The sequence below is a fragment of the Crocuta crocuta genome, unplaced genomic scaffold (assembly GCF_008692635.1).
Source record: "Crocuta crocuta isolate KB4526 unplaced genomic scaffold, BGI_CrCroc_1.0 scaffold556, whole genome shotgun sequence".
Lineage (NCBI taxonomy): Eukaryota > Metazoa > Chordata > Mammalia > Carnivora > Hyaenidae > Crocuta > Crocuta crocuta.
In genome coordinates, this window is record NW_027527436.1 from 2,381,476 (window position 1) to 2,402,139 (window position 20,664).

The window sequence follows — 20,664 nt, forward strand, 5'->3', positions numbered from 1 at the left end:
GAGTCTTCTGACTTTTAAAAAACAATCAAATTGTTTCCTAGCTAAATATAACTGTCTTTTCTTTTGAGACTTCTGAGTTTCTTTCCCTGTTTTCTTTAGAAAAAGCCCCCTAATCTTTAAATCATATAGAATTTTTCTTAGTTTTTAAGCTTTCTATTTTTAACATTAAATTTTAAATTTAATTTTAATTTAGTTATGATATAAAAGAAAGATCTTTTTTCTTACACATGGACTGTTAGACCAGTATCATTTTTGAAGCAAACCATTATTTGCCAGTGAAATAAAATGTTTCTTCTACAATAAGTTAAGTTCTCACGTATACTTGTATCTGTGTCTAAAGCCTAGTCTGCTTCAATGATCATTTGTGTATTGTTATGCCAGCACCATACTATTGTGATTTAGTGGCTTTATATAAGTGTAAATACTAAAGGAGATGTCACCTCAGTATAGTTTTCTACCATAATTTTCTAGAATATTTCAACTAGTCTTCTTTGTATAATTAAAGATCATTGTATCCATTGTGAACCCAAACATGACTGGCATTCTGATGTGAATGATGTTAGGTGTATACGTCAACCTTGGAAGGGCTGATGTGTTGTGGAATTAAGTCCTTCCATTCAGGAAGACAGGATGTTCTCCATTTGTTTCAGTGAGAAACTGAGAACAGCGTGGCCTGTTGGAATCAACATATTGCTTTGGTGGGTATCCTGGTTCTTCTCTGTATGTAATCTTAGGCAGGTTACTTAATCTCTCAATTCTCAGTCTTCTTCTCTGTGCAATGGAGATAATAATAGTCGTGTCTATCTGAGAGGGTTGGGTTAAGGATTAAATGAGAGTAATTCCTGGAACTTAATATGAACTCAATAAATGGTAGTCATCATTATTATTTTGTTTTCTTCCATAAGGTATTACAATAGAGATTTATTTTGTGGTTTGATTTAAGCGGACATCAAAGACTGGAACACCTTCACAAATAGGTGATAATGGTGATGGATACTCAACTCTCTTCACTTTGGTTCTTATCAGATTTTTAAATGAGCAACACCAAGAGTACACACCCAAGTAACAGTATGAGCAGACACAATCTGGAGAGCACTACTGCTTCTTGTGACACACACAACACAGCTGGTGGGTTCCGTGGTCTGAGCCCAGCAAGGACTCTACTACATGCATACTGAGAACTGCATGACTGTTATCTTTTATTCCGCTTTAGCTGTGGAAGGTGGGGCTGCATCCACATCAGGGTATTCAAGGAAGTTTGTTCACAACATCACAGTTCTGCAACTGAGTTATTTTTTAATTTAATTTTTTTAAGTAGGCTTCATGCCCAGCATGCAGCCCAACACAGGGCTTGAACTCATGACTCTGAGATCAAGTCCTAAGCTGAGATCAAGAGTTGGATACTTGGGGTGCCTGGGTGACTCAGTCGGTTAAGCGTCCGACTTCAGCTCAGGTCATGATCTCACGGTACGTGGGTTCGAGCCCCGTGTCGGGCTCCATGCTGACAGCTCAGAGCCTGGAGCCTGCTTCAGATTCTGTGTCTCCCTCTCTCTCTGACCCTTCCCTGCTCACGCTGTCCCTCTCTCTCTCAGAAATAAGTAAAAAACTTTTAAAAAGTTTTTAAAAAGAGTAGGATACTTAATTGACTAAGCCACCCACGTGCCCCACAACTTATTTTTATATTTTTTATTAGTCTTGAATTATACTCAAGACTTCAGTGAGTACAGCAATCTTATAAATAATTTACTCTTTTAAAGTAAAAAGAGTTGTGTCTTCATCACCAGCAATCTTATAAGTCAACTTTATCATTATCTGATTTTACGTTCAATTTTTGCTAGAAATGGCTGCTGAAACTTACAAGTCCTTTTCCTGTATCTATTGATTAAAAAATATGAACTTTTTTCTTTGATCAGTTGATTAAGAAGTATGTTGATAGATGTCCTGATTTCTAACCATTCTTATATTTTTGGAGTCAAGCCAAATTTGTTCTGGCATGTCATTCTTTTAATACACTCCTTGACTTAATTTGCTAATATTTTATTGAGAAGTTTTGGATGTATATTCATATATGAAATTAGTCTACAGGTTACTGAACTATCTTTTTCAAGTATTGGTACAGCATTTTTACCAACTTTATAACATGCAATAAATGTTCTTAAGTGATTAAACAGCAAATAAAAGTGCATGTTTTTCATTTTTAAATAATTTTTTTTAAAATTTTTATTTATTTTTAGAGAGGGAGAGGATGTGTGTGCATGAGTGGGGGTGGGGTAGAGAGAGAGAGAGAGAGAGAGAGAAACTCAAGCAGGCTCTCCACCCTGTCTGTGGGTAGCCCAACTCAGGGCTCCATCTCATGAATGGGGAGATCATGACCTAAGGTGAAATCAAGAGTCTGATGTTTAACTAACTGAGCCACTCAGGAACCCCTAGCAACTTTCACTTTTTCACATAACCTCTTTGACATCATATATTATTTATTTTCCTTATAATCAATTTATCAAATACAATGTAAAGAATTTGATTGTGGGGGCTCCTGGATGGCTCAGTTGGTTAAGTGCATGACTCTTGATTTCAGCTCAGGACAGGATCTCACAGTCATGGGATTGAGCCCCATATCTGGCTCAGCATGGAGCATGGACCCTGCTTGGGATGCTTGCTCTCTCTCTCTCTCTCTTGCTCTCGCTCTCTCCGCCTCCCTATTTGCACACACACTCTCTCCCTCAAGATACATAAACAAACATAAATAATATGATTTTGATATGCAGCGTGGTCTAAAATTTTCCCTTCTTAAAGCTCAAACCTATGCCAACTCATACCACATCTTTTTACACTTATTACTATGTTACCTTGTTTTCTAGTCGGCTGAAGTATGTGGAGTTTCCCTTGCTTTCCTGGTTAGACCATGACTTCTCACTGGCGGCATGGTGTAGCGGTGAATAGAACAGGCGGCACAAAAAGGCAAGAACTAAGGAGAAATACTGATCCATTCTTCTTCTACCCCATCCTATTGGCTGGTACTCTTTATTCCTCTTAACCTGATTTGGTTTTTTTCTCCCAAGACCTTGTCCTCTGGGCATATTATATATTTATTTGTGTAGTTTTGTCTAAACTGTAAGCTCTGTGATGGTAGGGATTCTGTTTTGGTCTCTGGTGGATTCTCATTACTGAAAGAGGCACTCATGCAGGTGTGTTACTGCTCAATAAATGTTAGCAGAACTGAAACTATTATTATTGTTGTTGCTGTTAATATTACCCAAAATTCCCTTCACCTAATACTCAGAAAGATTCTGTGTGGCAAATGGTGAATACATTTCCTAACCAGTACACTAATGATGATACTTATCATTAAGATTCTATGTATATACCATTTTAACTTTTAAATATTATCTCTTAGGGGTGCCTGGGTGGCTCAATCGGTTAAATATCCTACTTCAGCTGAGGCCATGATCTCACGGTTGGTGAGTTCGAGCCCTGTGTCGGGCTCTGTGCAGACAGCTCAGAGCCTGGAGCCTGCTTCTGATTCTGTGTCTCCCTTTCTCTGCTCCTCCCCAGCTCATGCTCTGTCTCTCTCTCTCAAAAAGAAATAAACATTAAAAAAATATTATATTTTACAAAAAGAAATCACTGTATTGCAGTCACATGCCTTTGTGTACGGAGAAGCCATATTACTAGAAGGTGTACTTTGTAATCTTAATATCTTTCTGAATGCAATGTGAGTCAATAATACTGAAGCACAAACATGTCATTTTAATATTTAAATACACATCATCCTATACTAGATTTAGTTGAATATTCTTAAAGCATCTCTTCATTGATACCTTCTGATTTTCTAGTTGTAATTAAAATGAGAATTAATAAAAGGTGTTATTTCTTTTAAAAATTAGTATTATTGTTCAATGGTGATATATTTCAGGTATCCACATGGAGAATTTTAGATTCCTGACATGGTCAGCACAAGCTTGGGAAATTCAGCTCCCTAGTCAAGCTAATCTAAATTTAACTCTAACAAGCGGACAAGCCATGTACATTATTTTATTCCTGGATAAGGTTACAAAATCAAAAGTGGAAATTAAAAAAAGAAGAAGAAAAAGAATAAACCAGGCCACTCATTTTGGATACCTTTGATCATTATCCATACATGCTGAATCAAGTAGAATTGTGCATGGAGACATTATTCTTCTAAAAATATTTGTTCTTTTTTCAGATCTAAGTAGCTTTTAAATTTCTGTCATAAAGAATTTAGAAAAATGTCCATTACGAAGCTTGCCTTTGCAAAGGGACAGTGTTTATGTTGCATTATATTGATTGGTAATGCTACTGAGGTCATACAAAATTCCCTCAGGATTACAATAAAAAGTTATTTCTGGAATGATTAATAACTCTGGTTTGTTTGGGATTTTGTTTTGTTTTGCTTTTCTTTTGAATGAAGAGCAATTCTTAAGGTAGCTCAATTCATATAATAAACATAGTATATCATCTACTTCAAATTAATTTCCTTTAGTGTATTATCCACAGAATTCTACACAACTCTGATATTTCCATTCAAAAAGTGTATTGCTTTCACCAGCCTCTTCTTGAAACTCAAAAAGGCTTTTCAAAATAGATTTTAGTTTGTAGGTCAAATTAAATTTCTTCATCAACTTACACTATTTAGCAACACCTAGTGTTTGCTTTTGGTTGGGGAGAGAGAACACACAGCATAGATCCAAGTAATAATCTCAACAGATGAACTTTGCTGTTATGCAAATATCCTTTGTTTTGTGCTCTGGTGAGCAAGCTACTGTACCAATGCTGTTGGCAGTGGTACAAGACTGAGTCCGTGGAAGCATGTGTGTATTTACACAAAAGAGGCTTCTAAGCTACAGAACTCCCTCCTGTTTGGTTACACTAATTTCCCTTGAATGAAGTTTGTATGCAAGCCAAAACAATGGTAGTTATCCTGTCCTCTAGAGTTCATTCCCAGTAGAATGAAGTGAATAATTGAACACTTTCTAGAGAGCCCAGGAATACGCTATTTTTATTCCTTTCCCCATTAGTTTGATTCTTTGATCGTTAAAAAAATCAGAATATTGGTAATTGGAACTTTTGTTCGTATGCTAATCCAGTCCTCTGCATTTTCCCATCTCTTCTCATTTTCTGATCTGCTTAAATCTGACATGGTGGTTAAGCTAAGCATCCCATTGTGGCATTCAAAGGATTTCAGGTGTGTGAGGCAAATGGAAGCATCTCGACAATATAATTAAGGGGATACAGGGAGAAATGAAAAACTGACATCGAATTCAAGATAGTTTGGGCCAAAGGCCAAAACCCAGTTTCTCCAGTGAATGCCTAAAACGACAAATGTATGCATTTTGTCAGTAGATGGCTCTGTTCAACACGGAGTCAACCCAGGGTAAATTCCTAAGTCTGCAAAGGAGACAGAACCCTCAGTGTCTTACCTCGACGGAATCGGGTCCTAGCACACGCACCACAGGTGGCTGTACCCCAGCAGGTCGTGAGGGTCTTGTGGTCACTGCTACCCAATCACTGCCACTTGTACCTCCATTAAGAGTGCTCATCAGCACCCTGTACTCATATTTTGTCCATGGGCTAAGAGCAGAAGTCTTGTCAATAAACCTCATGGAATGACTTCTTGGGAGAGTCACCAGGGTAGTAACCTCTTTCTCCCCTTGGACTCTTCTGTCAATTGTGAAGTTCTCCACCAAGCCGTTGGGGTGAGTAGGGGGGTGCCAAGATATAATCACAGACGTTGGGGTGTCAGAAAACAGCTCCGGACTTGGTATGCCTTCTGGTGCGTCCGGGAGTGTCCAGACAGTCTGGGACTCTGGTGAGACGGAACACCCTTTTGAAGTACAGGCTTCCACTTGAAACTTATAGGCTGTATATGGGAGTAAATGGATCACCGTGCAATTAGTGACATTTCCAGAAGTTGTCAGGTGGAGGTGGCCATGTTGGTAAATGTTGTAATGTGTAATGACACCATTGCGCTTTAAAGGATGTTGCCAGATGACCGACATCGTTCTTGACTTCGCGTCCAGAAGAACTGGAGGGTCCATGGGTCCAGGTTCTATACAGTAGAACAAATTCAAGAAGTGATCTCTCTTGGAAACTTCCCACAGCTCATCAAAATAAAGCTAAAATAACCTTCCTATAAAGGTATGAAATTGGACACTTGGCAAAGGCCAATTAGTAAATACATAAATGTCATAAAGACAAGGATCGTGACTCCAGTGCTCATAGATGTGCAAGAAGTCCTCATTGGCTATTACTGAACTAAACTGTCATTTTCCTTTCTAAGATAACTTCATCAAAATCATTTCTCGTTATTAAAGCTAATGATTAAAAATATCAGGAGGGCCGTTCTGAAATAAAGATATTAGTAGGGAAATATACAAGAGGGCTGTGGTGCCCGAAATTCCAGCTTCACCACATTTTTCTAGAGCTCCAGTAAGTAATTATCATCAATAACACTACCATAACAAACCTGCATATTTTACAGCCCAGTAAAATCCTTCAGCATCTCTCATTATACATTCCATATTATACGTAGTTCTGTTTATCATTCTAATCCATGTTTTGCAATTTATCTACTCCCTGTTAATATTATAGGTGATTTTTTACTGTGACTGTGACAGAAGCTGCCGATTTAGCTCTTTCACCTACTGATAAATAAACAATGCACAGATCTGACCTTTAGGTTAGCAGGTTTTACGCTTGCTCTACTCAGCACTCTAACTGATTCAATTATCATAAAGGTTCAGGAGGCTCCATGAATACTGAAAAAGGCCCACCATATGCCTGCCTAGGTGTTGTGGAACAGCAAATATTCTGCAGCCCTCCAGAGAAATTCCTTAATTGTAAATAATTTCACCATGCGACACAATCAAGTCACCTTGAATGCAAACCCCTCAGCCTGCGGAGGCAAAGTGTTATTTAAGCTTTACTGGGCTGCGTTAAATTCTGCAATTTGAAGGGCTGTTAAGTTTTTCAATTGAAATTTCATTTAAAATGCAGGTGCTTTTTATTATATGGAGGCTTTACTGCTCTCTAGGCACAAGCAAGAACATGGTGCAATAACACAAATCTGGCTCAATCACTGATCAGTAACAGCTGTAATTCCAGAACATTTAGCATTCTTATAAACCACGGCCTGAAATCTATAAATTGCTACAAGAGATCAAGAAAATACTATATCCCCCTTTTCTGCCCACAGCAATTTTGACATTTATGAGATTTTTCTGTGAACATTAGATTTTATTGAAAATCTTTAGAGAAGATAGACTTGGATTTAGTAATTGTTTAAAACAGCGTTGATTATGTGAGTGTGTGTATGTGATTCAGTGTTACACCCAAGGTTTAAATGTTAAATACACCCACTGCTTCTTAAAGTCAGCGGCTAGAATCCTAGCTGGTTATGTGAGCATCAATAGGAACGCACTTTCACACAACACGATCCACATATTTGTCATCAGCTGGACTGAGGGTAGGATCATAATTACTTTTTTGAGAGGAAAGACGTTATACGATGTGCTAACCCTGCAATCAAGCCATTTCTGACGATCTGGTAATGCACCCGATTTGAGGAGAAAAGTCCTAAAAGTACAGTGATTCTGATATGGATTGCACTTTCTGCTTTAGTCTGTTGTCAACTTTCATTTTAAAGCTTTCTCAAGACCACTGTGACAGTTCTTACTTTTGTTCTCTGGTACATAGTAGCGGCAGCAATTACTGTATCAAAATAGGGATACAGATCCTTTCTTATTCATACTTGTCATTCCAGGTGTAGCTAAGGAGAAACAAGTGTGAGTCTCATAAGATGCCAATGTCGTTTTGGAACACCAGATCCTCTGAGATTGGGGTCCATAAAATCAATGGTGGAGATTCAAGCCTTTATTGTCTTACCCTATCTCACCACCACCCTCTGACAAAGAATAATACACATGTAAGAAGCGGAAGCATTTCTCTTCGAGTTTTCAGCAGGGTCTTGCTTAATTAATTATGCCTCATTTGTGTACTATCAAACTGTGAGCTTCTTCCGGGAAAAGGAACAGCAATGACAGAGTTTGTTCTCTGTTATGATGGGGGTAAGCCTTTGATTTCGCCTGAATCGGATCACAGTTTTATAGGTGAAACATCTCCGGTAATGAGATGAACTGGCACTCACAGAACACGGGCTTTCCTTAAAGATGATCTCTTGTCTGGGGAAAGATGAGATGTTCAATTTCAATTTCATGATTTTTTTTCCCCTTAAAAGCCAGCATACATTTTATTAGCTTCCTGCTCTAGCTGAGTAGGCCCCTTGCTCTTGTTGCACAAAGGGTCCTTAAACTTGTGTGATTCAGGAGAGGAAGCCGAAAGCAGCCTCATTAGCTCCTTTGGCCAGGGAAGTGTTAAAACCTGACTCCGGGCACTCTTCTAATTTAGTGCTTTCAAATGATAAGCCGAATCATCTAATTCTATATACAAATCAACTGGCATGCTACTGCATGGTGGAAAGGGTCACCACAATTATGTAAAACATGAGTAATAACTATAATTGGGGTAGTTTGCTAATACAATAAAAAGCTCTGAACATGAGAAAAGTTATGCTCACAGCAGCAGCTATCACTTTCTGAAGTAAGAATTCATGGATGAAATGACATGAAAAAGATGGTTATAAAACTTTAATGGAATGATAAAAGGCAAAAGTCAGCCTCTCAGCTGAATTCTTAAAATCCCTATATATCACAATCAGCTCCTTAACTGTAAAATCAATGTGGAGTATAACATGTTGTCAATGCGGCTGTCACTGGAGGGGAAACTGGGAAGTATGACAGCCACACAGCTCAACTGGCCAGTGATGAAAATACAACTGTACAGCCCTCTCCGTGGGTGTAATTGTTGAGAGAACTCCCCCCCACCCCCCGCCCCGGAGGTGGGAAAGGGAGCATCCTTTCTGTGCAAATCACGGATTCATGTTTCAGGCCATTTCATCACAGCATTAATAACAGAAAGTAGTTTCATTTTGGCAAATGAAATTATCTTTTATGGGAAACTATTTTGCTCATCACCTTCAAAAGTTCAGTCCCCGCCTACAATAGAGCAATCACATTGTTACTAGAGGGGTCTGCTTATTTATTTTCATAGTCAGGTGTGCGAATTGGGAAGGGTGTGTCCGCACACGCATGCACATGTGTATGTGTGTGTGCGTAGGAAGAAACAGTCTGAACGACTCACACCTTCAGTGTGTATATAACTTCCAGTGGTTTGCATGGGCCTCCTACGCTTGTTTGCTATCAGAGTTTACCCACGAGTGTTCAGTTTTCCTGTTATGTTCTCACAATTGCCCTAAAGCAACTTTGTACCTTTCTAATTAAAACTCACTCAGCTTAAAGTTCTTTTCAGTAATATTAACTCCACACAAGAATATCCCCCAAATTTGCCCATGAATTAACAACCAAGGTGGCAAATATATGGGTGTATAATTATATAGAATATATTATGTGCTAATTGTTAATGTAGCCTTTTGATATTCACTCCTGATATGTTAGCAGAAGAGTGATGGATTCTAGCTTCTCTTTAATCATGAATTCTTTTCTCAATTTATTATTTATACCCCAACTACTTCCCCAAAGGATTCTTGACAGCTCAGAATAAAAGACTTAAATGTAATAGGACCAATAAAATAAAGAAATATTCATCTTGTGATGATGTAGAGGGCACAAGAGTTGTATCCCAAAACAATATTAAAAATGGGTTATTCTTGTTTTGCACAAAAATGAACATGCAAGTTCTTGACAACTGATAAAATAGGAAATGGATGCCATAGCATAGGCATCGTTGTTTAAGGAAGCTAGTAGAAATTGGAAGAATACTGTTTGATAGTCTGTCAGCAGGAGAACCAGTTTTGGGAAACTGTTTTTCTCCATTTCTCCCATGAGAGAGTAGAGGGAGTGTGGCTTAGGAAGAATGTTCTGATTTCTAGAACGGGGGCACGTTTTGGAGTGAATGGCTTTGGATTTTTCCTTGAAGGTTAGGGACAGAAAATCAAAAGCGACGAAGTGAGAATTCTTGAAAACAGAAAAAAGGTCCTAAAGGAATTGGCGTTTCCAGATTCAAAAGAACAGGGTGCCTTATGTGCCCGAAAGGGAGCCAAGGGCTCAGGGGGGAAACTGAGGATGGGTGGATATAAACATAATAATAAATATTTGCTTTTATTAATTCTAGAAGTATAAGAATATTTCTAGAACGCATGCAACACAAAACAAAGTATGGAGTGACGTAGATACAGAGCCATTTTGCTCTCAAAATCAGCAGATTAAATAATTTACTTTCTGGGGGACCTGGGTGGCTAGTTGGTTAAGCGTCCGACTCTTGGTTTCGGCTCAGGTCATGATCTCACAGTTTCTGGGCTCAAGCCCCACATTGAGCTCTGTGCTGACAGGGCTGAGCCTGCATGAAATTCTGTCTGTCTCTCTCATTCTCTGCCCTTCCCCAACTTGTGCACTCTCTCTCTCTCTCTCTTAAATAAATAAAAAATAATTTATCTTTCATGGATCTTCTGGCTAAAGTAGATACCTATAATCACTGGTGGAAAGGATAAATGTGTCGGTTAATATTTAAAGCAATTAGGAAGCCTAGTTAGAATGGAGAAAGCAAAATAATTTTGCAGTATTACTGAAACCCATAGTTCATATTTCTTTGTTAAATAAAATAAAATGTACTGATGTAAAGACGCTGCACCCTAACTTTAAAACGCTCCTATTTTCTCTCATATAGAACATTTTTTAAGGAACAGATTGAGACTTTAAATTTTAAAACACACTAATAAAAAGATGTTTGCCATGCCACATGAGTTTTAAAATTTAAATACTCCTAAGAGCTCAAATACATTAAATGATCTAGAAAAATCCTGCTCTAGAATTATCTTTATCAATTAATCCAATTTTATGCCACAGTTTTACTTCTCTCTGTCACAAGACTCAGAGCGTTCACTCTCATTACGGGTCTGGAGAATAAGAAAAAGTATTTTTTTTCTGGAACTCTCTTCCTATATATCCCTCCCCACCTCATTTTGAAATAGATATGATTTGGGGCTAGTAGACACCTCTCGAATTCAAAGATTCATTATCTCGTGAAGAGAGTCAGTGTTGAATCAAAGGCACAGCCAGCAGGCTGCCTCTGACCAAGGGAAAGAATGAGGACTGCTTTGGGGATTTCCTTCTCCATCTGCCTCCCAGCCTCACCCGCCCCATCTCCTCATGAGGCTGAAAGCACTGGTAGAACATTCTGCAGGCCACCCTCCTCGTCCCACGTGTCAGCGGACACCTCTGACGGCAATTACTGCCTCTGCCTTCTTCTGGACCAACTGTGAGGAAATATATTTGAAACTTGATATTTAAGTGAATTCCAAATATAAATCAGTCCTTATTCCTTCTCCCGATTCTCTCCTTAGGGAAGGCTTTCCTGACCTCCCATGTTGAGGGAAACGCTCCGCCTCTGGGCAGGCTCACATAGAGGCCTCAGTTCTGCAGACTCTAACGATAGCTCTGCTCTACGTCCCCCTTGTCAGATAATGGACGCCTCAAGGAAAGAACAGTGTCTTAATCATCCTTGTAACTTTGATGTCTCTCTCAGTCCCTGGGACAGGGCAGGTACCCACATAAAACTGGTTGGTTGAATTTTCACGGATTTGCTTTTATAAAAGTCTCTTTGATCGATACTTCAAGTGACAATTTTTGGGACCTGCTGTATATCAGATCCTCTACCAGGCCCTGGGTGTACAGTCAACCCACTTTATCTGCAGGGGATACATTCCAGGACCCCCAATGGATACCTGAACCTGCAGATAGTTCCGAACCCTATACATACTATGTTTTTCTGATACATACATACCTATGATAGTTTATTTTATACATTAGGCACAGTAAGAGATGAACAGCAATAATGCATGATAAAAGAAAGCAAGACGGCAGATGAGGGGGGATTACGGTACAAAGATAAATGAGTCAGAGTCTTAGGTCCTGAGAAGTTACATTTCAGAAGGGGATATTGATGGTGTACAATACAAATCAAAATTCTGCGGTAGCAGGAAGGAGAGAAGGCTTCACAGAGGAGGTGACCTTTGAGCTGAGGCTTGATGAGTGAATAGATTTTGCCAGACAACAAACAAGGAAGAAAGGTGTTCTGAAATCTGTTTCGATGCAGATTTCAAGTAACAGTGGAATGTCTTTCTTGCTTGAGAAGAGCCCCTGTTCCTTTGTAAACTGCCTCGAGAATCTCAAAGATGTATGAGGGGGTTGAGGAGCTGATACTCAAAAACACTAACAGAAAAATAAAGCGGAATCCCGGTACTAGGACAGCGCCCCTCTTTGCTTCATCCTTTGCCCACGGTGTGATTTTAGGTGTGGGAAAAATAACAAGGTCTAATATAATGAATAAAGTATGTTCAGAGAATTTAAAGTCTCACTGTGTAGGTGACAAGATACATGGCCCTATCCTTTAGCATTCTCCGGGCAAACCTCATGAACAATCAGTCTGTTGGCAAAATAATGAGCTCATGAAAAATTGTCTAGGTAAATCTACAAAATAAACTGTTGGAATCCCACAGGTTTTATTTAATAACACCTCTTAGAGTAGTGGTTACAAATATAAATATGGGGGTGCCTGGGTGGCTCAGTGGGTTAAGTGTCCGATTTGGCTCAAGTTATGATCTCAAAATTCATGAGTTCGAGACCCGCTCTGTGCTGACAGCAGAGAGCCCACTTTGGATCCTCCAACCCCTCTCTCTGCCCCTACACTGCACATGCTCTATTCCTCTCTCTCTCAAAAATAAACATTTAAATATACATATATGTGTATATATATATATAAATGTGGAGTTTTTAAATTTCAAATTTCATAAAATGATGAGATTTTTAAAGTCAAATATATGATAGCTAAATGGCCTACTCTAGTACCAATTTAGGTTTTTGTTTTGTTCTGGAAGGGAAACAGTAATTTTTAGAAAACAATCCCATTTTCAGTAGGTTGATCTAATTGCCTGTGTATTTCATATGTGTTTGTTGTTCAAATGACAGAAATAAAGATATGTCATATCGCAATCTTGTTCCCTGAAAAACTTTGTGAGAAACAGATTTTCCAACTTCGGTTGGTCAATGGAATCCACATTTTTAAAGAAAAGTGGGCCATCTCATATTGTACACAGGGCAGGGTGTTAGTAGGCCAAAGAACAGGTCCCTATGCTGAGGTTGAGGGAAACTTGCCTCTCTGGCAGCGACAATTCATATATTCATATACTGCCCAGAAAGCCTTTGTAAACACACAAGGAAAAGGGAACAAAATATAAATAATATAATCAGGAGCGATGGGTATTTTAGGTTAAATAAATACCCAAAATTTCAGTGGCTAGCCAAGTGTNAACCCACAAGCCGCGAGATCATGACCTGAGCCAAAGTTGGATGTTTACCCGAATGAGCCACCCAGGTGCCCCAGGTCTAACAAAATCTTAATGCATTTTCCAAACTGCAGACATGCCAGGTGGTTGGACTGCCAGCAGCATGCAAAACACACACACACACACACACACACACACACACACCCCAAAAACCATGAGTTGTTTGTATTTACCTGGTTGCAAATAGTCGAACACTACACTGACCAAGTTGGCTGGAACAAACATCTTTTATTAACACACGTTTAACAGGATTTAAAATATTCATAGGAAATGTGCATTATTATTATTTGGCATCAGCACACTAGAGTTTTAAAAATGCATGGAACTGGATATTGGTGGCACTCTGATAGAAATGACAAATTATTTGAAAAAAAAATCTCTTAAAATTCCTCACAACCCTTTTCTCTGTCCGTGAGAACTTCCCTTTGCACTCAAGCATTAGTTTCTCTGTGTACAGTTCATTTCCTGCCTAGGCATCTCTCTCTGGTTTCATCTGTGTCACAGGCTTGATGAAAATCACAGTCTTGCAATTTCACACTGAAAATACTGCTCTTGGTGACCTGTTTTGGTACCAGAAAGTTTTGAGATTTTGGCTGATGTAGAAAGGTGCCTACTGATGGTATGATATGACATGTAAATGTAGGCATGAGATGACTTCTCTGTTTTATTCTGTAAGACAATTTCTAGAATGTTTATATCAGACATTGCATTTGGGCAAATGGGAGGTGCTGGTCAGGATCAAGTATGAAGTGCAATTCTCACGTGGAGATGTCAGCATGGGTGGTTTTGTGTGCGATGCTTTGAAGCCTTGACAGAAAAACTGCTGGTGCCCAATGCCAATCACTCACTCTTTGTCAACTCGATTGCACATCTTTCAGAGATGGCATCCATCTCCACTGACACCCAAAGTATAGAGTACACTGCCATTATGTCTCAGGGGTAAGCGTGCACTGGTTACTTAACCTGAAGGGGCAAATGCCCAGCCTTTGGCCATTTCATAATATATATGACTTTGCAGTGTGCGCGAGAAAGATACAAAGAAAGAGGTCATTGGTTTCAGGGAAAAAATTTGAATAAAAATGATGGCTGGGTTTCTTGGATTAACACCTGCTATATAATCACGTTACCAATTCTTAAGGAGCATGAAGGGTTAATACTATTCACTTCAAACCCAGGTCCTAAAAATCACAAAGAATGCAATGTCTTAAGTACATGAAAATTCTCACCACATAGAATCTGTAAGAATTGCTTTATGGTCAGTTAAAGCAGGAGTAAGTTTGTTCAACAAAGAATGCTATGCTCATTGGTACTTTGCAATGTTTTGTGCTTTATTTATGTGATAACTTCCTGCCTATAGATAGAAGATCATGGCTTCTATTTAATGAGAGTCACCACTGAGGAAACCCAAGTGTTGCCCCTTCTCTGTGGGAATACAAATTGTGGGTGCCAAAAGGGGACCATTTCTCTTCTCTTCCAATGTGGCATTCCATGGAGTCAGTGGGCTGAATAATGAAATACTTTTAGTTAACCTTTATTGAATGCCATCAAGCATGCTATATCTAAGAAGGAAAATTAGAAGTCTATCTTCAGTTGTTTTTAAAATAATGTTCCTTTAAAAATCTATTTTGAGTGTGAGCTCTCTAGTTCATAAATCTGTATACAGCTGGTGACTATGCTGCCAGGTTCCCTGGAGCGTGTGTGATGCACCCCTAAAAGGGGTATAGGTGCACTGAGTGGTGCATTAATGCTTTCTGGGTCTTGGGTGTCGTTTATTGCACTGTGCTGATAATTTACTAAATGGTACCCGAGAGACCAAAAGGACTGGATGTGCCCTTGTAAAGTACCTAACTTGCTCCTAGGGAGTAATTACAAATGGGGAGAAATGGATGAAGTATTATATATTATTGTTCATAATGGCCTTTTCAAAGAAATAAAGGAAGCTTTAAGGAAGGTAAATAGTTCTAATTCTATCTCATTTGATGTCTTATCCTTACTAAAATAATATAATTAAGGGTATTGTAGAAATAAAAGATTCTACATAATATACAATTGATGTTCTTTCAAATACCATGTCTTTTGATTAATATCTAGTCTTCTGAAAGTCACTCAGGTCCTCATTGGATATAGAGCCAGAATGGCAATTGGCCAACAGAGCAACATCTTCTAAGAAGCCTCTGATTAAAAGACTTGACAAGATTAACCCTAAAAACCTCATTGTTCAAAGATACAGTGTCCTCATTCACTCCATATAGCTTGATTTAATTTCAAACTTTTCTAAAAAAAAATTATACTTCCATATATATGCTCTCATATTTATATAAAACTAAAGATTATAGCCATCTATTTATTTTCTGTTTATAACCTAGTAAAAACCTATATGTGAAAATATAACTCTTTCGTGAAAAACTAGAAAGCCTCTTAATTGATTGTATAAGGCAGTCCCAATCTAGTCTTTGTAATAGTGCAGAACCAAATATCAGATATTTCCCTATTCTGAAGTCTGTCTTTCAGGTGTGACTAAAGTAGAATGGAATCTGTGTCCGGGAAAAGGTATAAGGACGCATGAAGCATCCTTATGAAGCAAGAGCCCTATTTCATGTTCTTCTGCCTGCCGGGATTCCTCCAAAGCAGAGTACACTGAGTGGAAGATGATAACTTTCCTCTTGCAGGACACCTAGATGCACCCTAAAGGATAGAATGGGGCCATGTCATAATTTATTGCAAATTCCTTCTTCCTGGAGTAATTTTTCTTCTGAAGGCCTCACCCTCAAAATCCCCCAAGCACCCATTTTTTTTCTTTCTGGAGAGTCTGACTATCCTTGCCCTAGAAAAGATTAGTGTCACTTAATGTCAAGAAAACAGGGGAGGCTTATTTCTCTGTTTTGGAAAAATTGAAGACATTTAATAGTCTCTAATGTAGACAACATTTGGCTGCGTGTTGTTCAACCACTTACTGTCCTCTGTGGTCACGAACAGAATCCAGGAACTATGTGCACTGCCAAATCCATTGGAGGCAACCAAGCGAAACTCATATTCCGTGTACGGTTGGAGATCTCTCACTTCATAGCTTAACGATGCAGAAGGACTGGAAAATAACCTACATAGGAAAGAGGTGTTAATTAGGAAGCGTTAGACATTCAAAGAAATAAAAACAAGTAAAATATTACTGCAAGGAATTTTCAGAGAATGTCAACTTACAGTTAAGTACTGCAATTTTCTGTTGTCGCCTGAGATCTCTTAAAATAAGGAGCCATTTGGCTGAGGGCTTGAAATATTGCATGTATATGAGAGGTAAATTCTAGTAGTATTGAGAAAATTCTAGTCTACTATTGAGGCTGATTGCCACATGGAACTTGGAGACTAAGTATTATAATTTTGTAGCTACATTTCAGATAGCATTTCTTTTTTTAGGTCAGGTGTATGCCTGCCTTATGCGATACCTATGCCCATGAAAAGTTAAAGGCGAAGAAATCCTATATTAATGCTATCTAAATGAAAAATAGATATTTTTGCTAAGCAAATAAGTATCTCCTAGGGAATTGCTTGTCTTTTATTTGAACTTTTAAAAAGTGGCCTTTATTTGTTGCAAGTGAGAACTGACCCATTCAAAAATTATGATAACTTATGTCCACAGTGTATCATCCAGGTGACACTCAGGAGGATACACAAAGTAGGATGCTCACTCTAGAAATCCGTGCGTGGCGTGGCCAGGCCTCATCTGGAGTTGGTATCTGGGAGAGCCGGGAGCATTGTTACGAGCTGGTGTAGACCAGACAACCTGAAGACTGGTTGGAGTGGCAGATGAAAGCCTCGGAGGCAACACGCCATCTGGAGCTGTCGAAAAACACAGATGAATTAGAGCAGAGAAAACTGTGGAGAACATATGTTGGATGGAATCGAAATGCTCCATATACTGGAAAAACTATTCCTCAGGATCAACAACAATGTTAAACATGGTCCATTTAATTTAACATTTTCATTCCTGAACTACTGTACTTCCTTATTGTTCATTTCAACACAATTACGTTAGTATTTCAATCTTAAAAGCCAGCCCCCGAACAGCAAGACAAATGAACACGCAGCACATCCCCACCTGTACTTCTGTTCATCTAATTGAAAACATGTAGGGAACTTAGTGAACCAAATATTAAAGTACCTTTTTAGTTTAACTCTTTGCTCAGCGATCAAACAATCAAACAGTGATGGAGTCTAGATCTTTTCTTCCTCCCACCCATTGCCACTCAGTCAAGCTTCTACTCATGAACACAACTGGCTTTTTTTTTTTTTTGAGGATTAACTATTAAAATTGTATTTTTCTACAATATTAAATACACATGATTGGCTGAAAATAGCACATTGCAGATGTAATTCTCACCTATAAAAACATTAGAACTAAAGTTCCTTCCTCATGTCAGTTGCCCTTATTCAAATATGTTACAAGCTGAAGCGTACATGTTGCTTTTTCTAGTCTAGTTGAACTCTGGAAAATTTGTCCCGAATCCAGCCTGTCTGCTTGATATAATCTATCAGGGAACTCTATTTGAATAGTTCTACGAGGTCTAACAGAAATGAAGGAAACTAAGCCCATTCGACTTAAAAAAATGACAAGATGAGTTTGGTTATTAAATTAATTTTTCCAGCAGGTAGAACCTGAATGAACCTATCATATAAAAAATTCTTCCAAAGCTAGTCAGAAACTCAAAAGCAAATTAGGCAAAGCTCTGTGACTTTAGAAGAATCAAGAATCACCTAATGGCTCTCAGTGTATGTTTCTTACCTTTAGGATGGGGATAGTTTTCCTTTGCAAGATTGCTGGGAAGATCTGAGATGATGTAAATAAAGCACCTTGTTTTGGATCCTGGTAATTATTAGTAAGATATCGTTTTTGTGATGATGATGATGATATTGGACTGATCTGAACTCTCCTTAGCATAATTTAAGTGCTACTATAATTTAAGTTTTTAGGAACATCCTAATTATTGTAATATAAGCTTCCTTTTTAAGTTTATTTATTTATTTTTGAGGGAGAGAGAGCAAGAGAGAGCACAGGCACGAGCAGTGGAGGGGCAGAAAGAAGGAGAGACAGAATCCCAAACAGGCTCTGCGCCATCAGCTCAGAGCCTGATGCGGGGCTCGAACCCATGAACTGTGAGATCATGACCTAAGATCAAGAGCTGGACATTTAACCAACTGAGCTTCTCAGTACTCTGTAATGTAATTTTCTAATTGCCAAAGATTACTAAAAGCCATTGGTGAGGTTGGAGAAGGGATTAAAATAATGAAAATAACTAGCAGGGTTGATTTTCAACATAATCTTATGTAGTGTGTGAATTTTACATACTTCCCCTCTCAGGAGAACCTGCCTGTGAACTAGGAAGCTAATGAATGGCCGGTGATGAGAATGGACGAATTACATGACATGTTTCATCAATCTGTTGTAAGGGTTTCAAGTTCATCGATAATCCACTAATTTATTCAATGAGCATTTATTGAGCCACTACTCTGTGCAAAGTATTCTTTGTATGGAGGGAGAATAGCATTGAGTAAAACAGACATGGCCCTTGACCCTATGGAACTTATATGTAAACAGAGGGAGCAAGCCTTAAGCAAACAGGTACCTAAGATCATACTGGACAGATAAGCTTAAGAGAAAATTAAAGCAGGGTAAGGAAAGACAAAATGAAAAGGAGTGTGCAATTTTATTATTAAGTAACAATTCAGATTGGACAGGAAAGCCATAGGAAGAACATGTCATTAGGTGACATTTGAGCAGAGAGCTTAATGACCATGAGAATGTCTGGAGGAAGAGAAATCCAGCCAGAGAGGGCAGTAACCGCAAGGGCAGTGAGAAAGGGAAAGTACTAATTGTGTTTAAGGGATATGGAGATGCCAAAGTGGCCAAAAATAGCTGAAGAGAGGGAAAGGAAAAGAAGTTGGAGGGACAGGCAGGGTCTAGATCCCTCCAGAACCCTTCTAGTTCTAGGGCTTGGAAATCATACTAAGGACTTTGAGTTTCATTTGAAATGTATTTGTAGGCCATAGGAGAGGGTTTTAATAAAGGACATGGCATAATTTGGACCTTATAAAGACAACTCTATGCTAATGGAGGAGGGGGGTGAGGGTAGACAGGGGAATCACCTATTACAGCATTCCAGCTAAAAGATGACAATAGCATGGATTCCAGTGACAGCAGCAGAGGTGGTGATATATTCGGCTGACCAAGTGAGTGTGGAGGGTATTTTGCTAAAAGAAAGTAAGGGAGTGAAAGTTGATGTCAGCGTGTTCAGCCTAACTGCCTGGGTGAATGGTGGTGCCATTACTGAGCTGAGGAACGCCGAGGGGAGAAATCAGTTATGGGGGGGATCAGTTCTGTTTTGTCCATGTTACATGGGAGAGGCATACACACCTCTCTAGAGGGGAATCAAAGAAGAAATGGGAGGTATGAGTCTGGGTAAGAGTTGTGGATGAAGGTGTGTGGTATGTAACAGCTGAGATTTGATGAAATAACCTAGGAGGGGACTGGTAGAATGAGTGAAGAAGAGGTCTGAGAGCTGAGCCATGAGGTCCACCAACATTCTGAGGTCAGGAGGGAGCATCTACCAGAAAGGAGGCATAAAGGAATGGTCAGTGAGGGAGGACAACTTAGAGAAGTTGTAGCCTGCAAGTCAAGTAAAGAAACCGTATCCAAAAGAAAGGACTGATCAACTCTGCCAAACACGCTGAGAGTTTAAGGCGTGAGACCAAGAATTATATTTTGCACTTGGCCCCCTGGAGGTGTTTGTGACCTTGCCAAGAATAGGTGTGGTGCACTGGCGGGCCCAGCAGAGGGACTGGAGATGGTTGAGGAGAGAATGAGAGGGCAGGGAATGAAGAAATAGCACAGGCAACTCTTGAGGGATTTTGTTCTAAAGGGGAGTAGAAAATAGGGCAGCAGTTAGAGAAGCTTATGTAATCAAGGAAGTGTTCTAAAAACTGGGAGATGTTATAACTCTGTGCATGCCTATTAGAAAGATCCAGGAGAGATTTGGGGAAATGATGTAGCAGAAGGAAGAGTAATTGCCAGATGGAATTCCTTGTTGTGGAAGAGACAGAGAGATAAGAAAGGGCGCAGTGGCTGTTGAATACAGCAAGAACGGTATACCCATTGTGCAGAAATGACTGCAGGATGGGCAGTGCAGAGACAGAGGTAGATTTATTGATGGAAAAACACCAAGGATCTCTTCTGATGT

General features: G+C 39.1%; 1 protein-coding gene across 1 annotated transcript in view; it reads right to left on the reverse strand.

The window, feature by feature from the left end:
• Positions 1–20,664, reverse strand: part of USH2A (usherin) — a 717,315-nt gene that overhangs the window by 251,127 nt on the left and 445,524 nt on the right. The window contains exons 38-40 of the mRNA XM_077759473.1: positions 17,119–17,269; positions 16,390–16,532; positions 5,439–6,067 (exon numbers count right to left, since the gene is read on the reverse strand). Coding sequence (XP_077615599.1) covers positions 5,439–6,067; positions 16,390–16,532; positions 17,119–17,269 — 923 coding nt within the window. The remainder of the gene's footprint in view (positions 1–5,438; positions 6,068–16,389; positions 16,533–17,118; positions 17,270–20,664) is intronic.